The following is a 25474-nucleotide window of genomic DNA, read 5'->3' as shown; positions in this document are numbered from 1 at the left end:
GTCTAGTCAACATTGTTTACCATGACAACGGTGGACTTTGTCGTGGCAACTGGTATATGATATTTGTTTTTTTGTTTTTTGTTTTTTTACATTGGAATGAATACGAATATTTTCTTGTTTTATTGGTATATTTTTTGCCCATCTTATTAATTTTTTGTCTTCTTCTTCTTTTTCTTTTTGATAGATAGGATTGGCTATTGGATATTCATCAACCGGACTTATGGCCTATTATCTTCTTCCAGAGTTTGGTTGGCGGGGATTGACCGGTTTGGTTTGCACCATTGGTGTGATGAACTTTATCATGATAGTAGTAAGTTCTAAACACTTTTCTTTTTTATACAATATATGTGTACAGTTTGCTTCTTTTCTATCAATGTTACATTTAAATATATTTAATGGAAGGTTATATATACTCATTACCCCTCTTGTGGTTAACGCAGTTCTGTAATGAATTCAGTCTATAGTGAAGTAATCACCGAATTCCCCTCAGTCGAAGTTGTCCCTCCAGTCGACCGTGATGTCATAATTTTTATGATTAATAGGGCGGGAAACTGCCTCCTACACATGGAGCGATCGTGCTCTTACAAACACATTTAATGTGGATGTCCGTAATAGAGTAATGGTTTCCCCGAATGAGTGTCAGTGAAGCAGTTATACATACCTGTGCGTAATATAGTGTGATGTTCACTAATTCGTGTCCAAACAGCACGTATACCTATGTGTATTATAGAGTATACTATTCGCCGATATATGTACAACAGCACGCAGTCCTGTGCGTAACAGAGTGTGATGTTCACTAATTCATGTCCAACAACACATAGACCCCGTGTGTATAAAAGAGTATAATATTTACCAATGTATGTACAACAGCACGTGGTATTCACTAAATTATGTTCAACAGCACATATACAGACCTATGCGCAAGAGAGTACGATACTTACCGTACTAAAGTATGTACAGCAACACTATAGACATATGCATAAGATACTTTGGTGTTCACTACTATATGTACAACCGTAGGTAGATCCGTCTGTAATAGTGTATGTTATTCACGAAATTTCAAACAACAGCAAATATACCTATACGAAAGAGAGTTTGTTTGGTGTTCACCAATGTATGTACAACAGCACATATTCCTGTACGTAAGAGAGTTTGTTTGGTGTTCACCGATGTATGTACAACATCACATATTCCTGTACGTAAGAGAGTTTGTTTGGTGTTCACCAATGTAAGTACAACAGCACATGGACCTGTGCGTAATTGACGACACCAGGACGTGGACCTGTACGTTCACGAATTTTGTTACAATATCATGACACATACATATAAGACTGGTTGTTGAAACGTGTTGGTAACAGCCTACCACGACCTTTACATCTAGACCTAAAAATAATTCTCAACACTTGTCTTTAGTAATCATAAAGGTCGCATACATTGATATTTTGACTTAAAAAAAAAATCAATTTTAATACAATAACAGTTATTATTGGTATGTGTGATCTGTAACAACGAATGACGATAAATCTAAGAGAGTGGGTAGATGTATGTAGTATCACGTAGTATCAATAATTTGCAAGAAGAGTTTTCTTTAACATTTGTAACATTATTGCAAACATGATATTATGTGTCCATTTATAAATAATTACAAGTTTCCCTTTTCTGAATGAAAAATATTCAATTCTTTCTTATTTCATTTTTTTAAAGTAATAAGCTCCCTCTTTTTAATTTAAAGTGCCCTTTGTTAGTATTTAAGGAGACCCCTTTTTTTACGTTAATTACAAAGAGATTTTTCTTTTGGTTGAAAAAATCAAATGTTTGTAATTAAACGGGAAACTTATGTTGAAAAACAAAGCTTCCAAAGGAAGACTCGAACACGTGCTTTTGCTCAAGACAAGTGACTGTTGATTCCACAGTAAGTCAAGTCATTTCCCGTGTGAGTCGAGTCAAGTCAAGTCGAGTCATTTCGGTTTGCCAACTTGAGTCAAGTCTAAGGATTTGGTGGTTCAGACTTATGTCAAGAAACTTCTTTTTTTTTAGAAAATGCGACTCGATTCGACTCGAGCATAAGTCAGTGACTTGACTTGATTGAAGATTGCCCGAAACCGGCTGTTCACGGTGCTGGACGAATATATTTCAATCCGGGTTACTTTTTTCTCTCATCCAATCAGATCCTCCCATCTTCACCACGACAGCTGGCTCTCATTGGTGACAATGTTAAAGCATACAGCTCGTTGAGATACATCTTCAAGTTGAATGGAGGCAAAATGCAAAATGGAGCGTTGAGAGATATTGGCAGAATACCAAGGGTGATTTATTTTTTATAATTTTTTCTTTGTGATTAGTTGCTTTTCTTTCTCAATAACTGATCAGACATTTCCCCATCTCCCTTCCGCCCCTGGAAAGGCCTCCGAAGTTGAAGTTCAAAGGACAAGTTGAAAAAGTTAACAAACATACAGACAAAACCAATAACAGCAGGATCAATAGACACATGCTATATATCCATGGGTATATACAAATTCATACCATACATGGTGAGTAATTGGACACAAAAAAACGGGATTTCCTGCATGGTTGATATATTTACTGAAGGTGAAGAAATATAGAGATATCCGAGATATTACCAAAATAATTATATTCATATTTATATTTATCTTTATATTTATATTTATCAGATAACAGAGCATCTGGCAATGTTAAGAGGATATACAACCGAACTGTAGATATTTAAAAAAAAAAAAAAAAAATTTGTCGAGGGTTATTGACTTCTCACTAAATATTCGTCCTGAATTTCACTTTATAGGTCGAATTATACTTGGCGTGATTGAGCAAACTACTCAAGCAAACATTTTTCAATAAATATCAGTGAGCATTCATCACTACGGCCCGTTATATACGCCTGCATTCTTTCCACGCATCGGTATTCTATCTATTATTTCTCTCTCGCCCTGTTCTTTATGTAGGAAACGTCATATACTTGAACAATTTTAAAACCTCTTTTTTCAAACTATTTGCCACGAATGAATGGTTCAGTTATCAATACATACAATACTTATTCATTAATAAATCTAAAATATTTCTCAAAAGGAATAGAGCCCAATAAGAAAGAAAGAGGTGGGTCGGGGAGGGGGGGGGGGGAGGCTTCGAATTATGAAGGCATAGTGGAACTAAGTGCCTACTCAGTCTAAGAAACTACATCTGGAGATTTGGAAAGGGGAAATATTAGCTCTACGGTCTTCTGGGACATTAGATGGTGTAATATTTCAAACTTACGATTTATTTTCTGAGTTAGGCTGATTTCTCGTGTCTCCTATCTTCAAAGAATCTGTCAATTAAACTCCTTTTTCAAGGGGGAGAGCTTTCCATTAAATATCGCTCGCTCTTATTAAAATTGACTCAGGATAAAAAAAACAAAAAACAAGTGGTATTAAATTCTGATTTGCCTGCGAATAAAAAAAAAACCTGTGAAGATGAAGCAAGAAACTCCTTTTTTTCAAATCCGTCTGTCACGTATGAGTTAGAAGAGGTTTCACTTGCCCACGTGACAGGTCAAATGTTATAAAGAAGACTAGTTTTGAGTCGTTACTTCTAATTAATTAACAAAACGTTGACTAAATTTGTTTGACAACTTTCTTATATGTTGTTGCTTCATGTGTCCAACTCCAAGAATATTTTCTTTTAAAGATGTTAAAGATCTGTAAGTTGTAAATCTTTCTCGATTTATTTCTTCCTCTCTCTCTCACAGGCTCGAATGGGTGAAGTACGGAGCGTTTTTCGAGATCGTTGCGCCTCACACTTGTCAATAGTTATTTGGATTGGAAGGTCCGTCTTGTTGTCTTCGTCTAAACAAAGCCAATGAATTGTGTAGTTTCGTTCGTCGTTGCTATTATTACAAGACTTTAAACACGCTTATAATTTATGAAGATTGGTTTATTCTGAGAACGTATATAATATACCGAAGTACAAAATTCAAGTAATCTCTACAACAGCCATTCCAGTTTCCAATTTATTTTTCTACTTTCATGAAAGTGATGTACAAGATGTATGTATACAGAACGAGGTGTAGAATGAGTCACACGCTTACATTACTAATACAAGACACAAAGTCTTGCAGTTTTTGTATCACCCCCTCCCCTTCCTCTTCTCTTCCTCCCCCTTCCTCTCCCCTTCCTCTCCCCTTCCTCTCCCCTTCTTACCCTTTCCTCTCCCCTTCCTCTCCCTTCCCCTCCCCTTCCTACCCCTTCCTCCCCCTTCCTCCCCTTCCTCCTCTTCCTCCCCTTCCTCCCCCTTCCTCCCTTCCTCCCCCTTCCTCCCCTTCCACCACCTCATGTCGTAAACCCATTACAATACAGCTGATTAACTTCACTGTTGAACTCTTTCAGTTTTCACTTCATAAACGTCTTGAAGGCCCATAGATGAATTGCGCACATTTAATAGTTACGTAACTTCTTAAATACTAACTTTGGAGAAATTATCTAAGCATGTAGTTGACATTTTGGTGTCCTATATTCAAAAGTCTTTGATATACAGGCTGTGCTGTAAGTGTAATAAGACTGCCATTCTTTTACAAACTTGAAGAAAAAGTAGACGGATTTCTTCTCTGTTGACTATTTTGGTTTTTAAAGCTTGATTATTTCTTGCAAAAGTTGGTTTATGTGAAACCATGGATCATTCGTCGAGTGGTTCAAAAAATCGCTGATATAATTATTCGTCACCTCCCGCTACTCACCCCACCCCACCTTCACACTACCCCAAGGGACTCCGACACAAGTTTGAAATTTGGGGTCAGGATCGAGTCAAACCAACGTTCAGTGGGTACAAAATACGGCTCAATCCTCCACTGAAGTCTTCACCCTTCAAATTATTATGGAGGGAGCGATTGCGTCACCACCGGGACCCCCTGTGAACCCATCCCCTCACCTAACACCCCACCCCTCCCTTTTCCTGAAAACGTTGACTGATAACGATCAAGATATTTCCTTTCCATGTCTTCGAAAAAAAACCCATTAAAATCAACAAGATGACCAACTAAATTCATCCAATAATTTCTTCTTCTTTTTTTTAATGAAAGAGACCTGCTTTCACAATACTGCTTATACAACTTCATTTATCACGTAATATCTCTCTTTTCAGATACTTAACACAATTCGCAGTGATTGGCGCACAGCTGGGTGGCTCTATACTATTATTCAACCCATTTTTTACCAAAGACACCCTTGGTTCATTAACATTTACTATGTTCCATCCGAGGAATGGCTCCTCTTCTTTTGCTCACAATATAACAGAACTTCAAGTATTTTCACTGGGAGCTGCGGGGGAACTAGCAGGTAAGATTAGAAGACTTCATGTGTTTTGAAACCATAGCTGCGATTTCATGACTTAAAGGGTGTGAGGACTCGCGCACAAAGAAACGTCTCTTACCGGTAATCTGACCTAGTTTCGAATGAGGTGTAACAGAAGTGTTAGACACCACCATCGATCCCAGAAAATACACACAGCTTGCTACCGTCGGTTATAAGGCACTAGTGTACAGTCAATACATACAGCTACGGTCAATATCCACAACACAGTGTACATAACAGCGTGGACATCTCAGGTCTAGATAAAAGATAGCAAGGTATCACGTTTCATTACTGTCTGCATTTTGTAGCGACAAGAAGGAAACGTCATTTGCAAGCAACGGAAAGTTAACTTTTTATATATTAGATATATTTGGACACAACCAAGATTACGTGTGCAGCATTGTACTAGCGTGCCAGTGGGTCGTTTGTAGTGTATCGAGTGCTATGTGCACTGTGTAGGGTGTATTGTGTACTGTGCAGTCCGTCGTGTATAGTGTGCATGTTTTAGGATACAGTGTGCAGTGTGTGTATATTACGTAGCACAGACTAAATTAAAAGGAAGTTAAAAATGTGTTAAACTTTAAATTAAGGTTAGTTTAAGTTTTGGTTATACTTCTCAAAAAGTATTTTCCCTGAGCACTTACGTTCATTCTCTTCGTGTACATTTCTATGGGATAAATGCATTTCCCGGACACCGGAGCATGCTATATATATATAGATTATTATTTCATTCAAACGTATAGCCTAACACGAACTTTTGCATAGCCTATACACACACTTCCTTTATTATTATTCCATTTACAGGTTCGATGGTAATAGTCCCTATGATCAGATGTTTCGGTGTGAAACAAAACTTATTCCTAACAACCTCCATTTATACAGTAGTTTCCATATATGTCGTGACAGGAGTGTTATTGCAGCAAAGGTATGTTATATTTATTCACACTCTCTCATTTCAGAAAAAAAGTGAGAATTCACTCCGAAAGAGACTAGTTCCTTATAATATTAATTCCTAGCAAATATCTCCAAATAGAGCAACATTATGCACCAGTCTTAAGAGTTATTCCTTGCGTGAAGCGACATAATCTCTAAATTTACCCCTCAAACGAGTGATCTCATCTTGCACAATTTATGACGACATGTAGCTCGTTTCTGACTTTCTGACATTCCTCTCATCTTATTCACATATCTTGCACTTCTTCACTTCGTGTTGGAGATGTTGAACATTTACAATCTTGACTCCAATCTGGCGGAGTGGGCAAGGGCGGGTGGGGGGGGGCTCGCTTTAACGGTTCATTTGAAGGGTGTCAAGACCGACCAGTCTGTCACCCACAAACTATATATTAGTAAAAGTAGTGAACTTAAAGCCGACCAGCTTTGTCAAGATCGTTGCATCGCAAAAGCATGATCCAACTATATGCAATTCATTGCACTTTTAGTTTAACATGAATATTACAAATTCTAGGCAGCAGGTTCAGGCATGAACTTAGTAGTATATGAAAAGCATAATTAAAAGATATTGTCAACTTTAATTCTGTCCAATATGGTTAAACTTTTAAAAAGATAGTCAGCTTCCTGACAATTTCGAGTTCCTACATTACAATTTTATTTATCATTATATTATTAAATATTCGTATGTAGTAATCGAAACCACAACGCATTATTGTCATCGTGGTCATACATCTTCAATTTACAGATCATCATCGATTACATACATTGCCGTAAAAATCAATCAATAATAGTAAATAATGCATGCCAACAGTGAATAACAATATAAAAGTCTTTTGGAAACCAATTCAATAAAAGTCGGAAGAACTTATAATTATTTCTTCTGGTCACCCAGAATCAAATTTTCTTTATCTCGATAATATTGTTCTATGCCATTTTAATATCAGTAAAAACCATTCCTCTCATTGTTTACCTCAAAACTGTCACCATTGGCATTCTTAAATTATTCAAACCATATTTATTTTTTTATAAATAGATTGCTGATGAATATATAACAACGTAAATTATTCTCATTGTTTCTATATAATGTCTTCTTCAAAAAGTTGCACACGATATCATCATTTATTTTTCATATATATACACGAGTCGAATTAAGTGATTGCTGCTGCATGCATCAAGTCAATTTTTATTATCTTATCCCTTTGCCCCTTGTTTGGGGTCTGTTGACATTTGGATGGGTAGATTTATGACGAACAAAGACAAACTGTTAAAATAGCTAACAGACGACTGTTTATTTAGTATACAAGAACTAATGTTGGCTCATCTATACGTATACCCTGCATTTATATACAGATGTTTATATGTCTGAAATTTATTGATGATCTACTCCCCTACGACGACAACCGCTTATTTTTGTGCAACTGGAAAACTTTTCACATCATTGCAATAAGCACAGAGATCAGACTCATGTGGAGTGGTCTTTATTAGCTATAAAAGCTATTATCCTCTGTATGATTGCACAGTATTATAGAGGGTTTTTTTTAAGTCGAGGAAAAAATCATAACAGAGTGAAATTAATAATCTTTTATGAGTTGATATACATCAATATACGCACATTAATGGTAATAATAATATATAATAATGGTGAGTTATAACGCACGCATATAACCACCGGAAGGTGCTCAAGGCGCGGGAGAGAAAGAGATCAAAAGAAACCCCCCCCCCCCCCCAAAATGAACAAAATCATTATTGGTTAACATTGATGAATGCTTGACGCATTAAATGAGTTTTCATAAGTTTTTTGAACGAAGAATCTAAGACACATTTTTCTAAGTTTAATTTGAGGACTTAAGCAAAAATAAGACAATTCGTGTCCGGCAAAAAGCTTCATGAATTGCAACTTGTAAATGTTTCGAAGTTATGCAGTAACAAACTCTCATAACAATAAGGTTATTAGCTATTTAGCTAGTCAAGTTATACATTCAATATAATGACGTGATAAAAATGTTGAAAATTGTTGACGCATGATTTGCCTTAACACGTAACTTGCACCAACAATGGAAAAGCGTCAGGAGTGCCTGAAGGGTGGGGGTTGGGGGGGGGGGGGGGGTGGGGGGTCTGTATGATGAGGATCAATTAACTTTATTAAACAGTGTGGTTAACCCTCGTATAGTGTAAAATATCTTAGAAGGTAATTTAGTGTATACTCTATTTGTAATTTTAGATTTTTGGTTAAATAATACTTTACTCGGTAGATTTTAACAAACTTGTCGATCAATTCCAAACAGCCTAATACTGGGATTCATTTTAAGGACGGATTTTTTTTTGGGGAATATGGCTTAGTCCAATAAATATAGTTACTACCAAAATCTGATCTTTAAGTTTCAAGTTAATCAATTGTGTGATCGAAGCCTGGAATGTTCATTAATGACAAATGTGATGATGAATATTTAAGCTCCTCAGCTGTGACTGATTTGATAATGTTAATTCCATGTTTTATAATTATCATTATTATAAGTATACTGACGTTTGACGTATGAGATGCTGATGCCTGACGTGTTATGACCAGCTTGTAAGTGAGTCAGCCCGGGGCATGTTTTAAGAATCAACTCTGAAGTCATCATTCATGACTTAACCGGGAAAAAAGGCTTTCCGTTTGGCATGCATGGTTTATTTTATTAATATTTTTGTGCATGCCGGGTATTAAACTGTGCATTGTGGTCCCGTTCGCCAGGCAAATAATAGATATAATATCTTAAACAGATCCTGGGAATTAATTTTAGTTTGGTTATTAGACCAGGCTGTATACAGTTATAATATATTCACAACACCATAGTCCTTGTCAAGATGCTTGTTGTTAACTTTCAATATGTTTTGAGATTTTTCAAGTTCAAATTTCTTCATATTGATAATATGAGGGGATCGTTTAAATGATCTGCGTGCTAAACCATGGAATTTAATTTGAAGACTAGTGATGTCTTTAAGCTGATAATCTTCCAAATTGTTTTAGACGTCAAAAAAAATCTATATTTTAAATTGTCCTTTCTGATTTTCGGCATTGAAAACGACTGAAGCAGTTGTTATAAACATAATTTTAAGAAACAAACAACATTTCCTTTTTTTCTTCTTCTTTTAGATGGCTGGTTATCGCTTGTAGTGTTGTATCTAGTGCCGTTGCTAGGGCGTCAGCTAACCTTATGGTAGTATACACAACAGACGCGTATCCTACACAGTTTCGCGCAACTGCTTTCAGTGTGAGTGAGATGTTCGTATCATTGGCGGTCGTTTCTGGATTTTTGTTATCCGAGGTAACTAATTAACGGCATGTGATATCAATTCCATCTATTGTTTTAAGTTATTTACATTGCAGTACACTATACGACTGACAGGTGACTTAAAACGAATTTGTAAAGTTAATTCAACGTGAACAGAAATTGGAGATATAATTTGAGTAAACATTCGCAGAAAGACCCGGTCTTTCATCTACTTTGAATAACAATTAATGCGGTGAAAACAATGAGACAATTAGCGGTATAATGCAGGGATCTTGAGGGACAGATCGGGTCAAGTGACAAGAATATAACCGTTTCCACTTTATGAAATATTCGAGTAAATTGTTTTATCAATTATATCCCTGGCAAATCCGGATTCGATATCAAATGAAAATTTCTCCAACGTTTTTTTGTTGTTGCTTTTTTCATCTGCGCATGTGCAGTACTAGCAAATGTGTTACCTGAAAGTAAGGTATAAAACGAGGTTTGTAAAACGAACTGTGAAATGTGCAAAAATATACTTTTTAAAAATTTTGGCGTTCTCTTTTTCAACAAAGAACTACATAGATATTTATAATATTTTCGTTTTCTTTCTCACAGTTACTCTCTGCAAATAATTTCATCTTGGAATTGTGTTTCTTCTCCACCTCAAGTTTCATCACAAGTATGTCCTTAGCATTCCTCCCGATTGAGACCAAACAGAGACCGATAGAGGTAAGATGTGGTATTCTAGCAATCCTACATGTCCAACGGACGACTATCGCCCCTTCATATACACTGCTCCCTCTACCCCCACCCCCCCCCCCCCCCGCCCTATAACAGATTATTTCTGTCTAGTATCAATAACTCTCAATTGATTTTTGTAGTTAGGAACGAGTGAGGCAACATTAACCACCATATTAAGGAATTTTATTAATAACATGAATTATTGTACTGCTGTCGAGTTTCTATTAAAAAGGAGATATATTTTCAGTTTGTTTTGAACTATACGACTTAAAAATAGCAACGAAACATATCGAGATACAAAAATATTTTTAGTTTCTGATTTCGATACAGTCGTCTATTTGAGTTCATTTCTCTTGTCCTTTCTGAACGACTTTATAATTACACACCTTCTCAGGGAACATGTTATTATTTCATTTCATTTATTCAATTCCGCAACATCTCACCGTCGTTTCCCCCCCCCCTCTTCTCCCCCTTCACCTCTCTCTCTTCAGGAAACGTGAAACCTTGAAGGATGCTTCACAGTGCTGAAGGACAACAACAAGCTAGACGATATTGGATGCAGAATGGATGTAAGCATCCACTTCGGTCGGCGAAGAGACTGTTCTGTCTATTTTTTTTTCTTTATTCGTCTTCTTATTCTTCCTTTTTTTTCAATTACATCTTTTTTACACGATTTTGACTTACCTAAGAGGGTCAGACACAGTTTCGTATGAGGTATAGGCGGTTTACCAACCTCTTTATTCTGTACATCACCGATACTCTTAGCTAGTACAGTAACTACTGTTCATGTTCTACAACCGTGCATCGGTAACTACGTACTGCGCTGTGTTCGTACCACGGTAACATGTGTTACAGGTGGCATAGTAATTACTGCAAAGCTGTTACACGTTCACTTGTAAATGTAAATGCTGGTAAACTATTACTATAATAAGGCCTAATTGAGACGTGTATAACTACCCATAAGGCTAATCTAGGTTCCCCCTCCCCCAACTTAGATCCCATTTTGTGTATCTGTTTTGTATCTATTTGAGACTTGCACACACTCCCCTGTCCGTGAAGTATGTTTCAATCAAGTGGATTTACTAATACGGTTAGAAAAAAAGTTAGGCTACCATCTGAATCTTGCATGCAGTATAAAATAACCGCCGCAGTGTGTCGGCTACGTGTTGTGCCAGCGCCAACCATGCACTCCGTAACAACTTTGCAGTAATAACTGTGCCACCTGTAACACATGTTACCGTGTTACGAACACAGCGCAGTAGTTACTGATGCATGGTTGTGGAACATGAACAGTAGTTAATGTACTAGCTATGAGTATTGGGTGTGTACATCGAAAAAAGAAAACCTAATATTAAAATGCTGTATTTGAGAGCAGAAGGCCAATTGCTTAAAAGAGAGAGAAAAGCATAAATTTATTACTAATGATTCATATTCGTCACATAAATTTGTAATGATATCTCCTTTCTATATCTTCGAAATTTGAATCTTGCAAAGATTGCAATTTTGAGTGTATAGTCAGGTCTTAAATTGGTAATTGATAAAAAATAAACAATTCAACTATTTTATGATATCCACGATACCACGTGTTCATCGGCGTCGATATTGAAGACATTTTTTGTTGGGGGGAGGGGGATCATTGTGGTGCCAGAAGGCGAGGGGTTGGGTGAAAGATGGTCTTTTATATTGACTCTATATTCATCTGATGTTGTCGCGCATGCGCCGGTCGATATTTTCCTTTTCCACTTCAAGTAGGAGGCGAATCAATATCGAGCAATTTATGAGTAAAGTTCATACAAAGCAAACACCTGATTCCTACGAAAGTTTTTTTTTTGCTTTGTTCCAAATGTAAAGACGTATAAACCCCTCCACCCCCCCCCCCCGTCGAGAGGATTCCCTACCCGTAGTAGAACTCATCTTTTTTGACGGACGCGTGGAGGTATATTAGATGTCAAGCCAATGACGCATGCGTGGATGACCAAAGCAGAATAGCAAAAGTATAAGATGGTCAAACGCTAGTAAGACCTTCGCCAGTGGCCGACTAACAAAGTTAGAAAAACACCACAAGTTACTCAAATGAAAAGTCAGCCCGCGGTAGGTCAATTTGTAACGTGAGCACTCCTCCCTACCACCCCACCCCCCTTCCCCCAGGTAAGAGGGCACTGAGTGAATGATATCCCCAGGTTGTAAATTATTGCAATTTTTCGAAGAAAACCTAGAACTGTGACAACGCTGCAAACTAAGGAGAAAATAATGGTGGTATTATACTGTTATGTAACGTATATCAATTTACCTACACAGGCTTTTTGATTGTCATATTTTAAGATAATTTCTGTATCATTTCTCTTTAAATATTTACAATGAAAGAGTATGAGACGCTTTTAATATTTTTTGTATTATGTTTTTTTTTTTTTTTTTTTTTTTGAGGATCACGGCAAACTGTTTCCCTCCTTGAGAGAGAGGACGACCAAATTACTTCAAAATATTAAATATCTTGACGATGATGGAAATATTTCTTTAAGAACATCTATATGATCAATTTATCTTTGAGCAGTTATAACTAAGTGGTTTTTAAACCCATGATGGTAGTTTCCTAGCTTTTTAAACATACCAGTTGACATGGAGATGTTGTTATCTTATTGAGGTTGTTCAATGATTAATTATGTGAGGAAACCTCAGTAATGTTTAAAAAAATGAAATTCATTGTACAGTACGTTGCATACTTCAATAAAACGGAGAAATCAAAACCCGGCCCTGTTTCAATATTCATCTTTCTAAATGTATTTATGTGCCCAGTAACCTTGTTATGCAACCTCCCGTTTTGAATTAAGCTATATGAGCATGGCTGCGTATACATTATACACGATCATACTCTACGATTCCAGGTAACATCCCAGTAATAAAACAAGTTAAAACCAATTTGAATATTTTAGTAAGTTGGAGGACCAAATGATTTATCTTTCACATCGTTATCGTCTGGTTTCAAGTCAATTTTACTTTATATTACACTCTTTTTAAACCAAAGTATGATGCCTAAGCACTTGTTTAAGTGGCACTTACACCATAGGTCCCGACACTGTAGTCAGACCCAAATATGACAAACATGTCTGGCCTGGATGACGTCACATGAGAGTGGCGGTATTACAGAACCACAGAAGCGATCCAGGAGAACGCTTGATGCTTTTTATCATGTTGGTTATTCTCTATTGAAACCGTGACAGACATTTTGTAGTAAGTAAACTCCTTGATGTGAAGATTTATGTGTCAATACATGATAAGATAACATTTTGTTTGACGTTCATTTATAAAATATTTACAGCTGCAATTGTATGATATGATAAAGCATGTTCTAAACATGCAAGCAAGCAGACTTATAGTGCGAGTACAACAGCTGGAGTACAATTCCATTCCACCTGGTATATATATATATATATATATATATATATATATATATATATATATATATATATATATATATATATATATATATATATATATATATATATATATATATATACATATACATATATATATATATATATATATATATATATATCCACGCCCCACCCCTCCGACATCCCCAGTGATAACTGCACACCTATTTAAAGGTTTAATACAACTATGAATTTAATATCCACAACTTACAAATAAATAATCCTTCACATTCATCCTATATTGTACAAGGGCTGTTATGTTATCGTTTTATTCTTAACCCTATGAAGAGTTTATCATAAAATAGCCGCCACAGCTGTTCCCCTTCCTTGATCTGAAGATAACGTATGCGATGGATGCCGCTAACAATGTCACGTACACATATGATGATGTCACGTACCCATATTAAGGTATAAATAATTAGACAGCTGGATATGTTACTGTTATCGTCAATGATTGCTTTTATATTGTCATTAACCCATTTCAAATGAATTCATAACTAATTATATTTTTAAATTTGATAGGAAAGTTCAAACTGAAAATTATTTCCGCTAAATTAGTTTGCTATATCTCTTGGTGGAAAGGTCTGGCCAAGAATATAAACCATCGCTTGTGACCAGAATGTTTCTGTTGATATAATAATCATACTTCAGACTAAAAGAACATATAGTTAAACATTATCTTCACCAAAAAGGACCAAGCAAAAAAATCAACTATTTTGTCTTCATCAAATCCTTCTTTAAGAAGATGTAAAGGAATGAGGTATTCTTGAATATCATATATGGTTAGTTCCTTTTTTCCTGGTTTAGTTTGTGTAGCTTAAAATTTCACCATTTGCAATGACATCATTTTTTAAATTAATTAGAAATGAATATTCATCTCTAGCCAGTTCAGACCAGCCAGATGGTACAATTTCCTGATGCTAATCCCTCTCTAAACTGTACTCCAATATCATGCTCTCAAAGCACTGGTATTGACAGTACAAACAGTTCCTAACCTTGATCTGATAGAAACATGATATTCATACTGTTCGTACTGACAATACGAGTGCTCTGAAGCAGGACATAACACTACAGTATAGAAAAATATGTCCCAACTGGATGGTTCAGACAATTTCCCAGTGATAATACCACTCTCCGCATTTGACTCAGACTGAAATCGTGCTTCAAAGCACTCTTACTGACAGTACCTTCTTTTCTGATTCGGAGAGGATTATTCATACTGCTTATACTGTCAGTATCAGTGCTTTGAAGCATGGCATGAAATTATAGTTTACTAACGGGAAAAAAACAAGAAGACCCACCTGGGTGTATCTCTGTCCAATATGATCAAGAATATCTATGTCAGATTCTTCTATATGAAAATCGGTCACGCCTTTATAAGCATGCAATCTGATTTGATCTAGACGTTACGTTAGTTTAATTTCCTAAGTTCTTCTATATACAAAGAAGATATAATGAACACAGATGAAATGGTTTCATTAACAAAATACACTACAAAATAACACACATATATATATATATATATATATATATATATATATATATATAGATATATATATATATATATATATATATATATATATATACTCCAAATAGATGAAAACACAAAATAAATCCGAATAACAACTATATACTGTTTTTCTTCATGTTATTTATTTACCATCATTGTACATTTCCGTGTTTCATTACTTATCATCAGAGATCTAATATCACCATACAATTGGACTTACTTTAGGCTTATAAGTTACAGGAAAATAACCACCCCCCATACCACCCCTTCCCTCCTAACACCTCGTACAGGCTAATGAGAGGCTTTTAAGCACTTGTGTAAGTGGCGCTGATTCCCGATGCACCAACACTGTAATCCGATACGAATTTAATATACATATCAGGCCCGGTGGATGTGATAGGTCCAGGTATTACTGAACCGCAGAATCGGTCCATGAAGGGGAAAGAACTGTCAGCGCCGTCGTAAATCTATATGAGCAGTTGAAAACGAGATAAAAACAATAGAGATCATAAAAAAAATAATATTGCAGTCTCCGAAAAAAATGTTGTTATGTTTAGAGAAATTTAGTCAACCTAATTCCATGCATTAAACCAAATATATGTTCATTTTGTTTTTCGTTCACTCGTCATGATGATTTTACTTTGAGCTTGCGCAGTTGAGTCTATGCAACGGCATTTCAATAACGATAATAGTCTTCGGCTTAGAGACAATTGAGAATTTCCGCGCGTCTTTATTGTACTCACCAGTACGTAGTCGTACTGACAGTTGCCACTGAGTTCAGTTTCGAAGTTGTCAAAGGTCAGCGTTACTTTAGCATTTCTGTCTTGGCTGATAATGGTTGTATCGCAATTGGCGCTGTTCGGGTAGTCATTCGGATAATTGGGGGTCATGATGGTTCCTGTTGGGTCGGTGTGGGCCGATCCACAACCAGTTGTAGCTATATATATATATATTAAGAAAAACAGAAAAGGAAAACAAATATTTCAACCAAGTTATTGGATGTTCTATTTTACAAGTACATGGGGGTGGATCGTATCATAATTGCAAGACGTCCTACTTTTTTCAATTAGGGGTGGGGGGTATGGGGAGGTCAGAAAGCCGGGACTGTACCCTCCACAGAAGAATTACTTAATACCTGATCACGTGCAGGTGTTTGTGTTGTGTGTTATTTGTTTGACTGTTTCTTTCATTTTTTTTTTTTTTTTTTTGAAATAAAAATGTTTTGAAGTATAAACTCACGTGCAGCTGCTTCCGTTGGCACCACGCTAGGGTCGACAAATTTCACAAGCGCTTTAAAACCTGCTTTGGTCACTGATCCGTCTGACTCAAATTGTAGGTACATCTCGTTAGCTGTGCTGTAAACTGGATCCGGAATAGTCGAACCGCACAGGGTAGCAATTAGCATCGCGGTTGTGGAACTTCCGTCGAATGCCTGATTATAGCAAATACAAGAGTGTGAAGAAACGCGGAAATCTAATCGATCAATGTATTTCTATCTTGGTGGAGCCATAGAAACTCGAAGGAACATTCTTTTTCTTCTTTTTTTTCAAAACAAGAGAGAAATTACTTATCAGCTTTGTAAGTTGGAGCTGCAAACTTGACAAAAAAAATGTTATTTTCCAAAATCCTTTATCAGAATATCATTAGGATTATCAGACCGTTCAATATCGAAATGAAGAGATCGATGTTACGTAGTCTTGTAATCACAAGTACTACGTTAACCTATGTTTATCTTGAAAGAATCATAACAGTCACAGGAAGGTTAATTCCATGTTTTATGTCCTTCTACAACTTTGTCAGCTAGGGCTTGAACCCAGAACTCTACAGCTTTATCATCTGCATGGGGCTTGAACCAAGAACTTGCAAAATGGCGTGTTATCCTAGTTAGCTGCACATTCCTTTCTCGTATTTCTTTCTTTCAAATTGACAGCAGGATTATGAGACCTTCAAATATTTCAACACGCAATTCGTGTAATCATTGATGTTATATTAACCTATGTTTACCTTAAGTGAATCATAGCAGCTAGAGGAAGATGATTCAATGTCCATGAACTCGAAAGAGAGTTCCACAGCTTTGTCAGCTGGGGCTTGAACCGAGTACTCGCACAACTCGTTGTTGTCATAATTCAGAGGATAGTTTGGAGATAAAATCGCAGAGCCGTCCTCGGTGATCACTGTGCCACATACTGCAGATGAGTAAAAGAATATTAACGTTGTTATTTTTATTCCACTATAATAATAATAATAATAATAATAATAATCATAATTATAATAATAATGTTAATAATAATTATAATTATAATAATAATAATAATCATAATCATAATCATAATAATCAGTTATATTTACGACGCTTTAGCGACCACAAATGTGGGAGACACCCGCAAGGGCTTATGGATTACCAGTTACACGTCGGGTGGCTTCCAATTCAACAAGATTTAATTCATATTTGGAATCTTTTCAATTTAGAAATTCATTTCAGATGGGAAAACCGAAGATTGTACTTGGATGAAAAATTCACCTTACTATGACCCGGTCGGGTCTCGAACCACTTTACACATCTGTTAAACAAATTTAAGAAACAATTGTTTCTGGTAATAGGACAGCTGCTAACGCCCATTAGTGTCGAGTGAAAACATAAGGATGAATAATTCGTAGCAACAAATGGGTTGTTGTTAATTGGATGGCAATAGCAAAACATTTAAATCGTTTACTCCGACAAGTGTGGTCACCGTATTACATATAGAATAGGTAAAGGTTTACTGGTTGGTGGCTCAGATGGTGGAGGTACACTGCCTCCCCCTGATCCAGCTCCAACATACAACAATAGATTCGGTGATCCAATAAAGGCGTCGGTGACCACGTCAGGAATGGATTTGATCTGTAGACTCTCTTTGAGTTGCTGAGGTGTCAGTGAGTTATCCTGTGACAATAGGATTGCTGCAGCTCCTGTAAGAAACGAAAAGAAATAAAACATTGTATTGTTGAATAATGCCCCGATAGAACCACTGATCATGATAGAAGCAAATGTCCAAGCTATATGACGGACATTTATGTTCTTAGCTGACATGTTTTGAAATGACTTACTTGACGATTATGATGATACATGAACCAAAAGAAGATGTAATAATGTTAAACGCAAGTGCACATCTGTTTGAAAACACATATGTAACTCAACATGAACCACGAACAACCTCTACCCCCTCCCCCACCCGCAAAATCACACACCCCCTCTTTTCAACAGAGAGACATGGGGCTCTTTGCAGTTTTAGGTTTTTTCTACATAATGTTATATATATATATATATATATATATATATATATATATATATATATATATATATATATATATCGGATTAAAATAATCCGACGCGGATTAAAATAATCCGAATTTCTAAAACTTCTGCTCAATTCAGCAGAAATCAGTAAGTCGCTTTGCCCTTACAACCATGCCGACATCTCCTCTATAAAACAGTTTCAATTCCTGCTACTCCTTGTCACTTTCGGTGATCATGCACTGAAGAAGAGCTAGTTTTGCTCGAAAGCTCTGCAAAAACCAAACATTGGCTGTTTTACTTCCAATCACTTACCTAATTCAATTATTGTATCTCACTCGAGATCCAGCCTTTCTCTAAATGCAGCATAGTTGTTTAACAGTTTTTTCCGTTATTCCTATATATATATATATATATATATATATATATATATATATATATATATATATTTACCCCGAAGCACAAAGATTACGTATTACAGGTTAGATTCCACGAGGATGGGTGCATGGATCACCTTTCCGATAACCTCTCCCTACCTTACTACCACCTCCCCCTGGGGGTGGGGGAGGTAAGTACACTAAGTATATGATTATATCATCCAACCGTCGGGTTCCGTTGATCCAATAACATACCTGCTACATGGGGTGTTGCCATACTTGTTCCACTGATTGTATTGCTAGCTGTACTGCTGTCAATCCAGGCACTGGTGATGGAAACCCCAGGAGCAAATATATCCACGCATGTACCATAATTTGAGAAGTACGCCCTCGAATCGTCAATGTCAGTCGCTCCAACTGTAACTGCCTGATTAAGAAGAAAACACCTTTTTGAATCATCTCTCGTTTATGTTTTCTTAAATCTTCAGTTTTTTATCAACAGTTACGCTTTTTTTTTATAAAAGGCAAAGAAGAAATTTCCTTGATAGTGAATTTGGGAGAGGGATGTGAAAAAGACAAAATAACATTTATAGGTATAGGCTCATGATTTTGTAGATGATTTCGAATGTATGTATTGAATGTTGATGAGAGTGGGTCAGTGGGAGCCAGCCCCAGATCAAGATCCCTGGACATGTGGAATGTAGAGTAATATATAATTTTCATGATATACGTAAGCAAAAGTTAAGTCTCCAAAATGGATGAATCCGGTGACGTAATTCTCCCAAGGGCATCACCTGACTTTCAACTGTAGTCACAAATTTATGCTTACCTGCGAGGTACGTGCAGGAGAGTAACTGCAGGCGTTGTCGTCATCGTTGCCCGCGGCAACGGCCACCTGTATTCCATTGTCGATCATTCCCTCTACAGCATAGTCCATTGAAACAGACGCACCCCCTCCGAGGGACATGGAACCAATCGCGGGATGGATAGCGTTCAGACTAACCCAGTCACAAGCTGTAGAATAAAACACATAAACAGTTAATTAAGATCTTCGGCGTGTATATATATATATACGATATTGCGACTGTCAAATGTTGGCGGTAAACAACGTTACGGGTGTTCAGGTATAAATCCACACACATACACAGTGTTAATACAAGGACAGTGAAATAACTTTTCCCTCTCGAGGAATGACCAAATACCTACGGGCTATCTGACTCAAGATAGAACGACAGTAAAAAAAAACACCTTCATCCCGATTGCTATATGCAAATGAGGATAGGATAGATACATCTGTTATGAATGTGTGGTAGGTTTCCGTGAGCTCTAATTGTCGGATACTCATTATGAAAAAAGGTATGGAATTTTTTGAAATGTTTAAACATAAATGCAAGCTTCCTACGGACATATCTATGGTTTCCATTCTATCGCATGCTATGACAGTATCTTATTTGTCCTCACCAAAACTATAACATCATATGTACGAACCGTTAATAATGAGAGACGTCAAAGCCGAACCCTCGCAGCTGAGAGTTCTGACACCGTAAACCTTCGCCGATTTAGCAACTCCGTATGAAGCTCCGGCTACCGTCCCTGCACAGTGTGTTCCGTGACCGTTACAATCGACACCCTGAACGCAAAACAGAAAAGTAAAACGTACATATGAAGAAAATAACCATATACGCCATTTACATACAACATGACCTCCACAATAATGGTATAATTTAGTTTGCTGCCCATTTCTCTCATGAATACGAAACTCGTAACCGGTAATATCATTAAGTCTCAACAATCAACCAAAACCTATCGGTTATTAGTCCTATTCAGCAAAACGATCCTATACCCCTTTACTAACATACACAATGTACACCATTATGATGTTTTCAACGATGAAACGGTATGTCGGTCTCCAATAGTGTAGCGTAACACGTGCTTATACGTGAGATCACTGTAGTTATCAATAGATGACAATTTCTACTACAGTGTGTATTTACTTACGTCACCACCAATGCTGTCGTATGCGTTGACGTCACGTCCCTCGAAATCGACATGTCCGTAATTTATCCCTGTATCCAAGACATAGACGTTAACTCCGCTCCCGGTACCTTAACAACAGACAACGATAAAATCATTGGTAACAAAATTGCTCGCGCCTTTTTTTTGTAGAGGTGTAACCATGTTTAAATAATTAAATAACCAATTCACTGATCACATTTTTTGTTAGGACATTAATTGAACATTGTTCATATTTTTGACCGCATATCACTCCCTACTATTCATCTAAGATAACTCAATGACAAAGAATGAATACAATTCCTACTCACATATACGGTCAATTGTGATATTAAAAATTAATAAAATATAAAAAAGAGTATAGCAGTGTTGTATTTGGCGTATTTGCAGCAGCGTTGGCCTCTAATTTGGCTAGTCGCGGAACAGAAGAACAACCCTCATGGTAAGTTTTTCTCTTATTCAGGTATTATAAAACGTTGAAATAGCACAGTATTGTACAGGTGTGTTACCATCAGGAGAATATGAATCATCCAGAGGAAGTGATAACTGGTCAATACGATCTAAACCCCAAGAGCTGACAGCGGAGATGCTCACAATCCCATCTTCTTCGACATATTCCACGTCATAAAGCTTACGGATCTACAAACCAAAAACATGCATTAACACTTTTGGAATTTATAGAGTTGAAGATGGAAGTTTATGCGGCTGGTATAGCGTTTCATATTCATACGGTGCTCTCCATCAAAATCTACTGCTGTAAAATGGAAAAGTTCTCGTCCAATCGTTTTCTGGTAAATGACAATACCAGCTTTAAGTCCCGATGTTAACATGCAAAGTAGGCTGCGCTGTATAGGTTTCATTGTTTAAGTTATACAGCATTATATAGTCCACTGAAAGTCAAACAACTTGTACATTCCTAAGTACGAATGCTATGAAATTATCTATACATGTATGCCAGATGGAGGGCAAGATGGATAGGCTAGATGATGTTGTACAAAATTACCCGTTAGGCTAGATGACTATCAGCTCAGACGACATAGCAAATTTGAATACATTTAGTCCTTTGCTTACATCATATGGCACTAGTTTAGTAATACAAAGTATACTTTCAACTGCGAATCCACTTTTAAAGATGGAAATGGGTAGGCTAAACTACATATGGATATCGATCACGTGACTACATTGCTCTTTATCGGAAAAAAAGAGTTCGCACAATTAAAAACTTGATATGTTAGCATTAAAAACAAACATCAAAATATGCAGGCCAATATCTAAAGAAAAGGTAAGAGACAAACTCACCGCTGATAAAAGATTGTCCGTAAGCTGAGCTGAGAATCCTTTAAACACATTCGTATATTTCTTGAAGACATGAACCCTTTTATCGAACGCAGCAGTCAGCTGAACTTTGTCCAGGACGAAGCTTAAGTCACCTTCATTCTGTAAAACGGCGAAGGAATTAGGTCACAGACAAACAGAGAAAACACAGTGAATTCTTCGATAAAAGAGCTCGCTATTCTTCAATGCTCAAAAATCTAAACTATGAAGTCAATTTGCACGTATCAGCTATGGCAGTTACAGAGCCCATAACATAGTTGAAATGTGTTGCGTTATTTTACTTATCGATAATAGTGATAGCCAAAACTCCGCATTGATCAGTAAATAACAGAAAAGAGCAAAAACAAACCTGGCTATTACAACGTAAGTGCAAAGTAAACATCAAGTTGATAAAAAAAAAAACGGATTTCTTAGCTTAGCAGAAATAATACCTTTAACTTGATGATGTAACGTCCGTTCACAGCATCTTTTCGCTTATAGAGAGGTGCAATAGAGGCCACGCCCCCAAGCAAAAGGCAAAAAATCAGTAGCTTCATGTCTTCATGTTGTACGCGTAAATACAAAAATGAAAAGAACTTACGAATATTAAAATACTTTAAAAAGGTAGCTTTATATGTGATTTGATCTAAAAACAACAATTTTGGCGACATGTCAAATTTTATAACTTATATTCATATTACAAATTTACGCACTGTGTAATACTACCGGATCCACCAATGGTGTAGCTACGTTAATTATGAATAAACAATAAATGAACCTAAGTTGCATATGTTAACATACGGTAAGCACTTTAGGGGCCAGCAAGATATATGGCATGGTCACTTCGATAAAATTTTTGGAGTATTTATATAATTGTTCCTAAATCTCCGTAATTGTTTCTCATAGGGTATAACAGGGACGGGGAGGGGGGCAAGTTAACCCCATAAGACGGCCATGGGTACAGATAACTTATACATAAACAAAATCAAAACAGAAAGTATCAAAGCTGATAAAGGTTTCCTTTCGTTCATTCAATTTCTCAAACTTGTAACGGTAACTTAATCCGTCGAGCATATTACATCAAGAAACAGACGCGAAGATCTTTGAGAAAAAAAATAGTGGAATAAATTGATTCATGGGCAGTCAATTGTTGTTTGCGTGAAATATTTTTATTTGGAGGAGGGAAGGGAATGTTTCGGGTGAACTAATTGGGTTTAAAATGATCGATCAGTATAATGTTATCAGTCATTCGTTTTGCATTCTTTATTGTCTATTACAAACTGAGAAGGGGAGCGGCGGGGGGGGGGGGTTGTTTGCCCGTGGTCCTGACCGCACCCTTTCTTCCTTTCTCCTTCGTCACCTCTTCCCTCCCTCAAGTTATTTATAAAATAAGCACAGAGTGTGTCATTTAAATAACCTCTTTAGTGTTATAAACAGCTGGTCATGTTTGCAGCTTTTTCATCATCACGTGAAAACGCTTGAAAAATACATTCCATTTTTCCTATTTGCTACATAAAATGTGACAATATATGTGTTCATAATCATGAAAGTTTGAAAGTGATCTCCCCCATCCCCCCTCCAAAAAGAAAGAAAAAATTAAAGATTTTGACATACCTTGACGAGATGATGTAACTGCTTCATGCACTGTCTTGTCTCACAATGTCTAAATACCAACGCATTAACAATCAATACAGTGCGTGTGTGTACATTCCCACGGGAAGGGTGCATGGACATAACACATTGTGTCTGAACTTGAGATAAGATTGTTTACAATTCCAATTAAAGTGTCAGTATGTATAGGTCTAGGCAACTTCATAATTATGCGAACATTTTGTTTTCAAGGAAAATACGCTTTACGAATGTAGAGACCTGTCAAATAACAGATTTTGTAGGGTTGTCCTTCGTATACGATAAGCCTTGATGACTTGGACTAGGCATGGACTAGGCATGGACTAGGCATGGACTAGGCATGGACTAGGCATGAATTGTACAGGCATATTTTGCTCTTATTTATTTGTATAATGAAATTAAGCAACATTGAATAAAAAAAATACAATTTGACAATTTCCGATAAAAAGTGGTACAATCACTTGTTTTGTACACTGAAACTTTGTCCAGCCTCATACGTATAAAATATCCTTGTAAACTATGAACATGACCAGCCAGTTGGGACAATTTCCTAATGCTAATACCTCTCTAAACTGTACTCCAAATATCATGCTCTCAAAGCACTGGTATTTGACAGAACAAACAGTTCCTAACCTTGATCTGGTAGAAACATGATATTGTTTTACTGCTCGTACTGACAATACGAGTGCTCTGAGCCGGGATCGATATGACACTACAGTATAGAGAAAATCGTCCCGACTGGGTGACAGGACTGACGCCAGTGGGTCGGGTAGCTTTAATACCGGGCACGGAGTCAATTAGGGGGCTCGGATGAAATATGGTCGGGTCCCGGAAAAAAATATGGGATAAAGTATGTTGTATCAAGTGCTCATTTGCATAATACCCTTATGGGCATTGAAGAGGCCCTGGTGATGTAATTGTTCCTGGGCCCGATTTGTTCTTAAATATACTTGCTCATATAAAACAGGTAAGTAAATGGTCAACTTGTCGGCAAAGTCCAGTCAGAGGTCGCATGTTCCCCAAATTTGCATACCTAATTAGCATAATATAGAAAATAACCTGAAAATTTTGGAATGTTCAATTTCTCAACTTTTCAGTCAAATATAAAGGTTGTAATACGAATATACCCCGAAATTACAGAATTATTCTTATGAATAAATTCCATGGGCTTTACTTCTGATTTCATACATCTGAATGGGTTGAAACATTTAAATGGTTCTCGTAATAGATCATATAATTATGCTTGAAGATAGTGTGATTGTCAATGGGAAAGCGTTATATCTTATTCACATGATAGATAACGGTATACTGTAAAGCATTGTGGTAATGGATGGCTCTGCTAAAAATAACGGTCTTCAGTAGTTACTAATTAAATATCTATGGTGGGAATTTTACATCTGTAATTTTTACTTGTCAGTAATCTACATGGGAGATCTTCGTATCGCGTGGCATCAAGTCAAGTGTCAAATGTGAATAGAAAGTGTGTATATATCTCTACATGGGTCGAAAGTACAGTATATGGAGTGTTGTATGCGGACAGCCTAACCAACTAAACTATGGAGACACTAACCAACTTGGCTACGGCACCCTAACCAACTAGGCTGCAGATACCATAACCAACCAACCAACCAACTAGGCTAT

At 36.7% G+C, this 25474-nt stretch overlaps 2 protein-coding genes across 2 annotated transcripts in view; one reads left to right on the top strand and one right to left on the bottom strand.

The window, feature by feature from the left end:
- LOC139980974 (putative transporter SVOPL) overlaps nucleotides 1-13023 on the top strand; it is a 56291-nt gene extending 43268 nt beyond the window's left edge. The window contains exons 5-12 of the mRNA XM_071993054.1: nucleotides 185-310; nucleotides 2169-2306; nucleotides 3743-3819; nucleotides 5131-5324; nucleotides 6144-6264; nucleotides 9424-9595; nucleotides 10160-10273; nucleotides 10777-13023. Of these exons, the coding sequence (XP_071849155.1) occupies nucleotides 185-310; nucleotides 2169-2306; nucleotides 3743-3819; nucleotides 5131-5324; nucleotides 6144-6264; nucleotides 9424-9595; nucleotides 10160-10273; nucleotides 10777-10785 (951 nt within the window). The 3' untranslated portion in view covers nucleotides 10786-13023. The remainder of the gene's footprint in view (nucleotides 1-184; nucleotides 311-2168; nucleotides 2307-3742; nucleotides 3820-5130; nucleotides 5325-6143; nucleotides 6265-9423; nucleotides 9596-10159; nucleotides 10274-10776) is intronic.
- A 2326-nt stretch (nucleotides 13024-15349) lies between these two features.
- On the bottom strand, nucleotides 15350-23956 carry LOC139980973 (extracellular serine proteinase-like). The gene is made up of 13 exons (XM_071993053.1): nucleotides 23819-23956; nucleotides 22657-22763; nucleotides 22190-22327; nucleotides 21400-21529; nucleotides 20876-20982; nucleotides 20366-20507; nucleotides 19707-19891; nucleotides 19133-19304; nucleotides 17990-18175; nucleotides 17231-17412; nucleotides 16466-16658; nucleotides 15970-16163; nucleotides 15350-15693 (listed from the first exon to the last, which is right to left on the bottom strand). The coding sequence occupies exons 2-13, from the start codon at nucleotides 22759-22761 to the stop codon at nucleotides 15532-15534; spliced, it is 1896 nt and encodes a 631-aa protein (XP_071849154.1). The 5' UTR covers nucleotides 22762-22763; nucleotides 23819-23956; the 3' UTR covers nucleotides 15350-15531.
- Nucleotides 23957-25474: the final 1518 nt, after the last annotated feature.

The sequence above is a fragment of the Apostichopus japonicus genome, chromosome 15 (genome assembly GCF_037975245.1).
Source record: "Apostichopus japonicus isolate 1M-3 chromosome 15, ASM3797524v1, whole genome shotgun sequence".
Classification (NCBI taxonomy): Eukaryota; Metazoa; Echinodermata; class Holothuroidea; order Aspidochirotida; family Stichopodidae; genus Apostichopus; species Apostichopus japonicus.
This window is presented reverse-complemented; position numbering and strand designations above follow the sequence as displayed.

Coding starts and splice junctions, on each gene's coding strand:
- LOC139980973 (XM_071993053.1), bottom strand. CDS start 22,761: ATGAAGCTACTGATTTTTTGCCTTTTGCTTGGGGGCGTGGCCTCTATT. Junction 20,983..21,399: donor TGATTCATATTCTCCTGATG/GTAACACACCTG, acceptor TCTGTTGTTAAG/GTACCGGGAGCGGAGTTAAC. Junction 19,892..20,365: donor GACGTCTCTCATTATTAACG/GTTCGTACATAT, acceptor TTTATTCTACAG/CTTGTGACTGGGTTAGTCTG.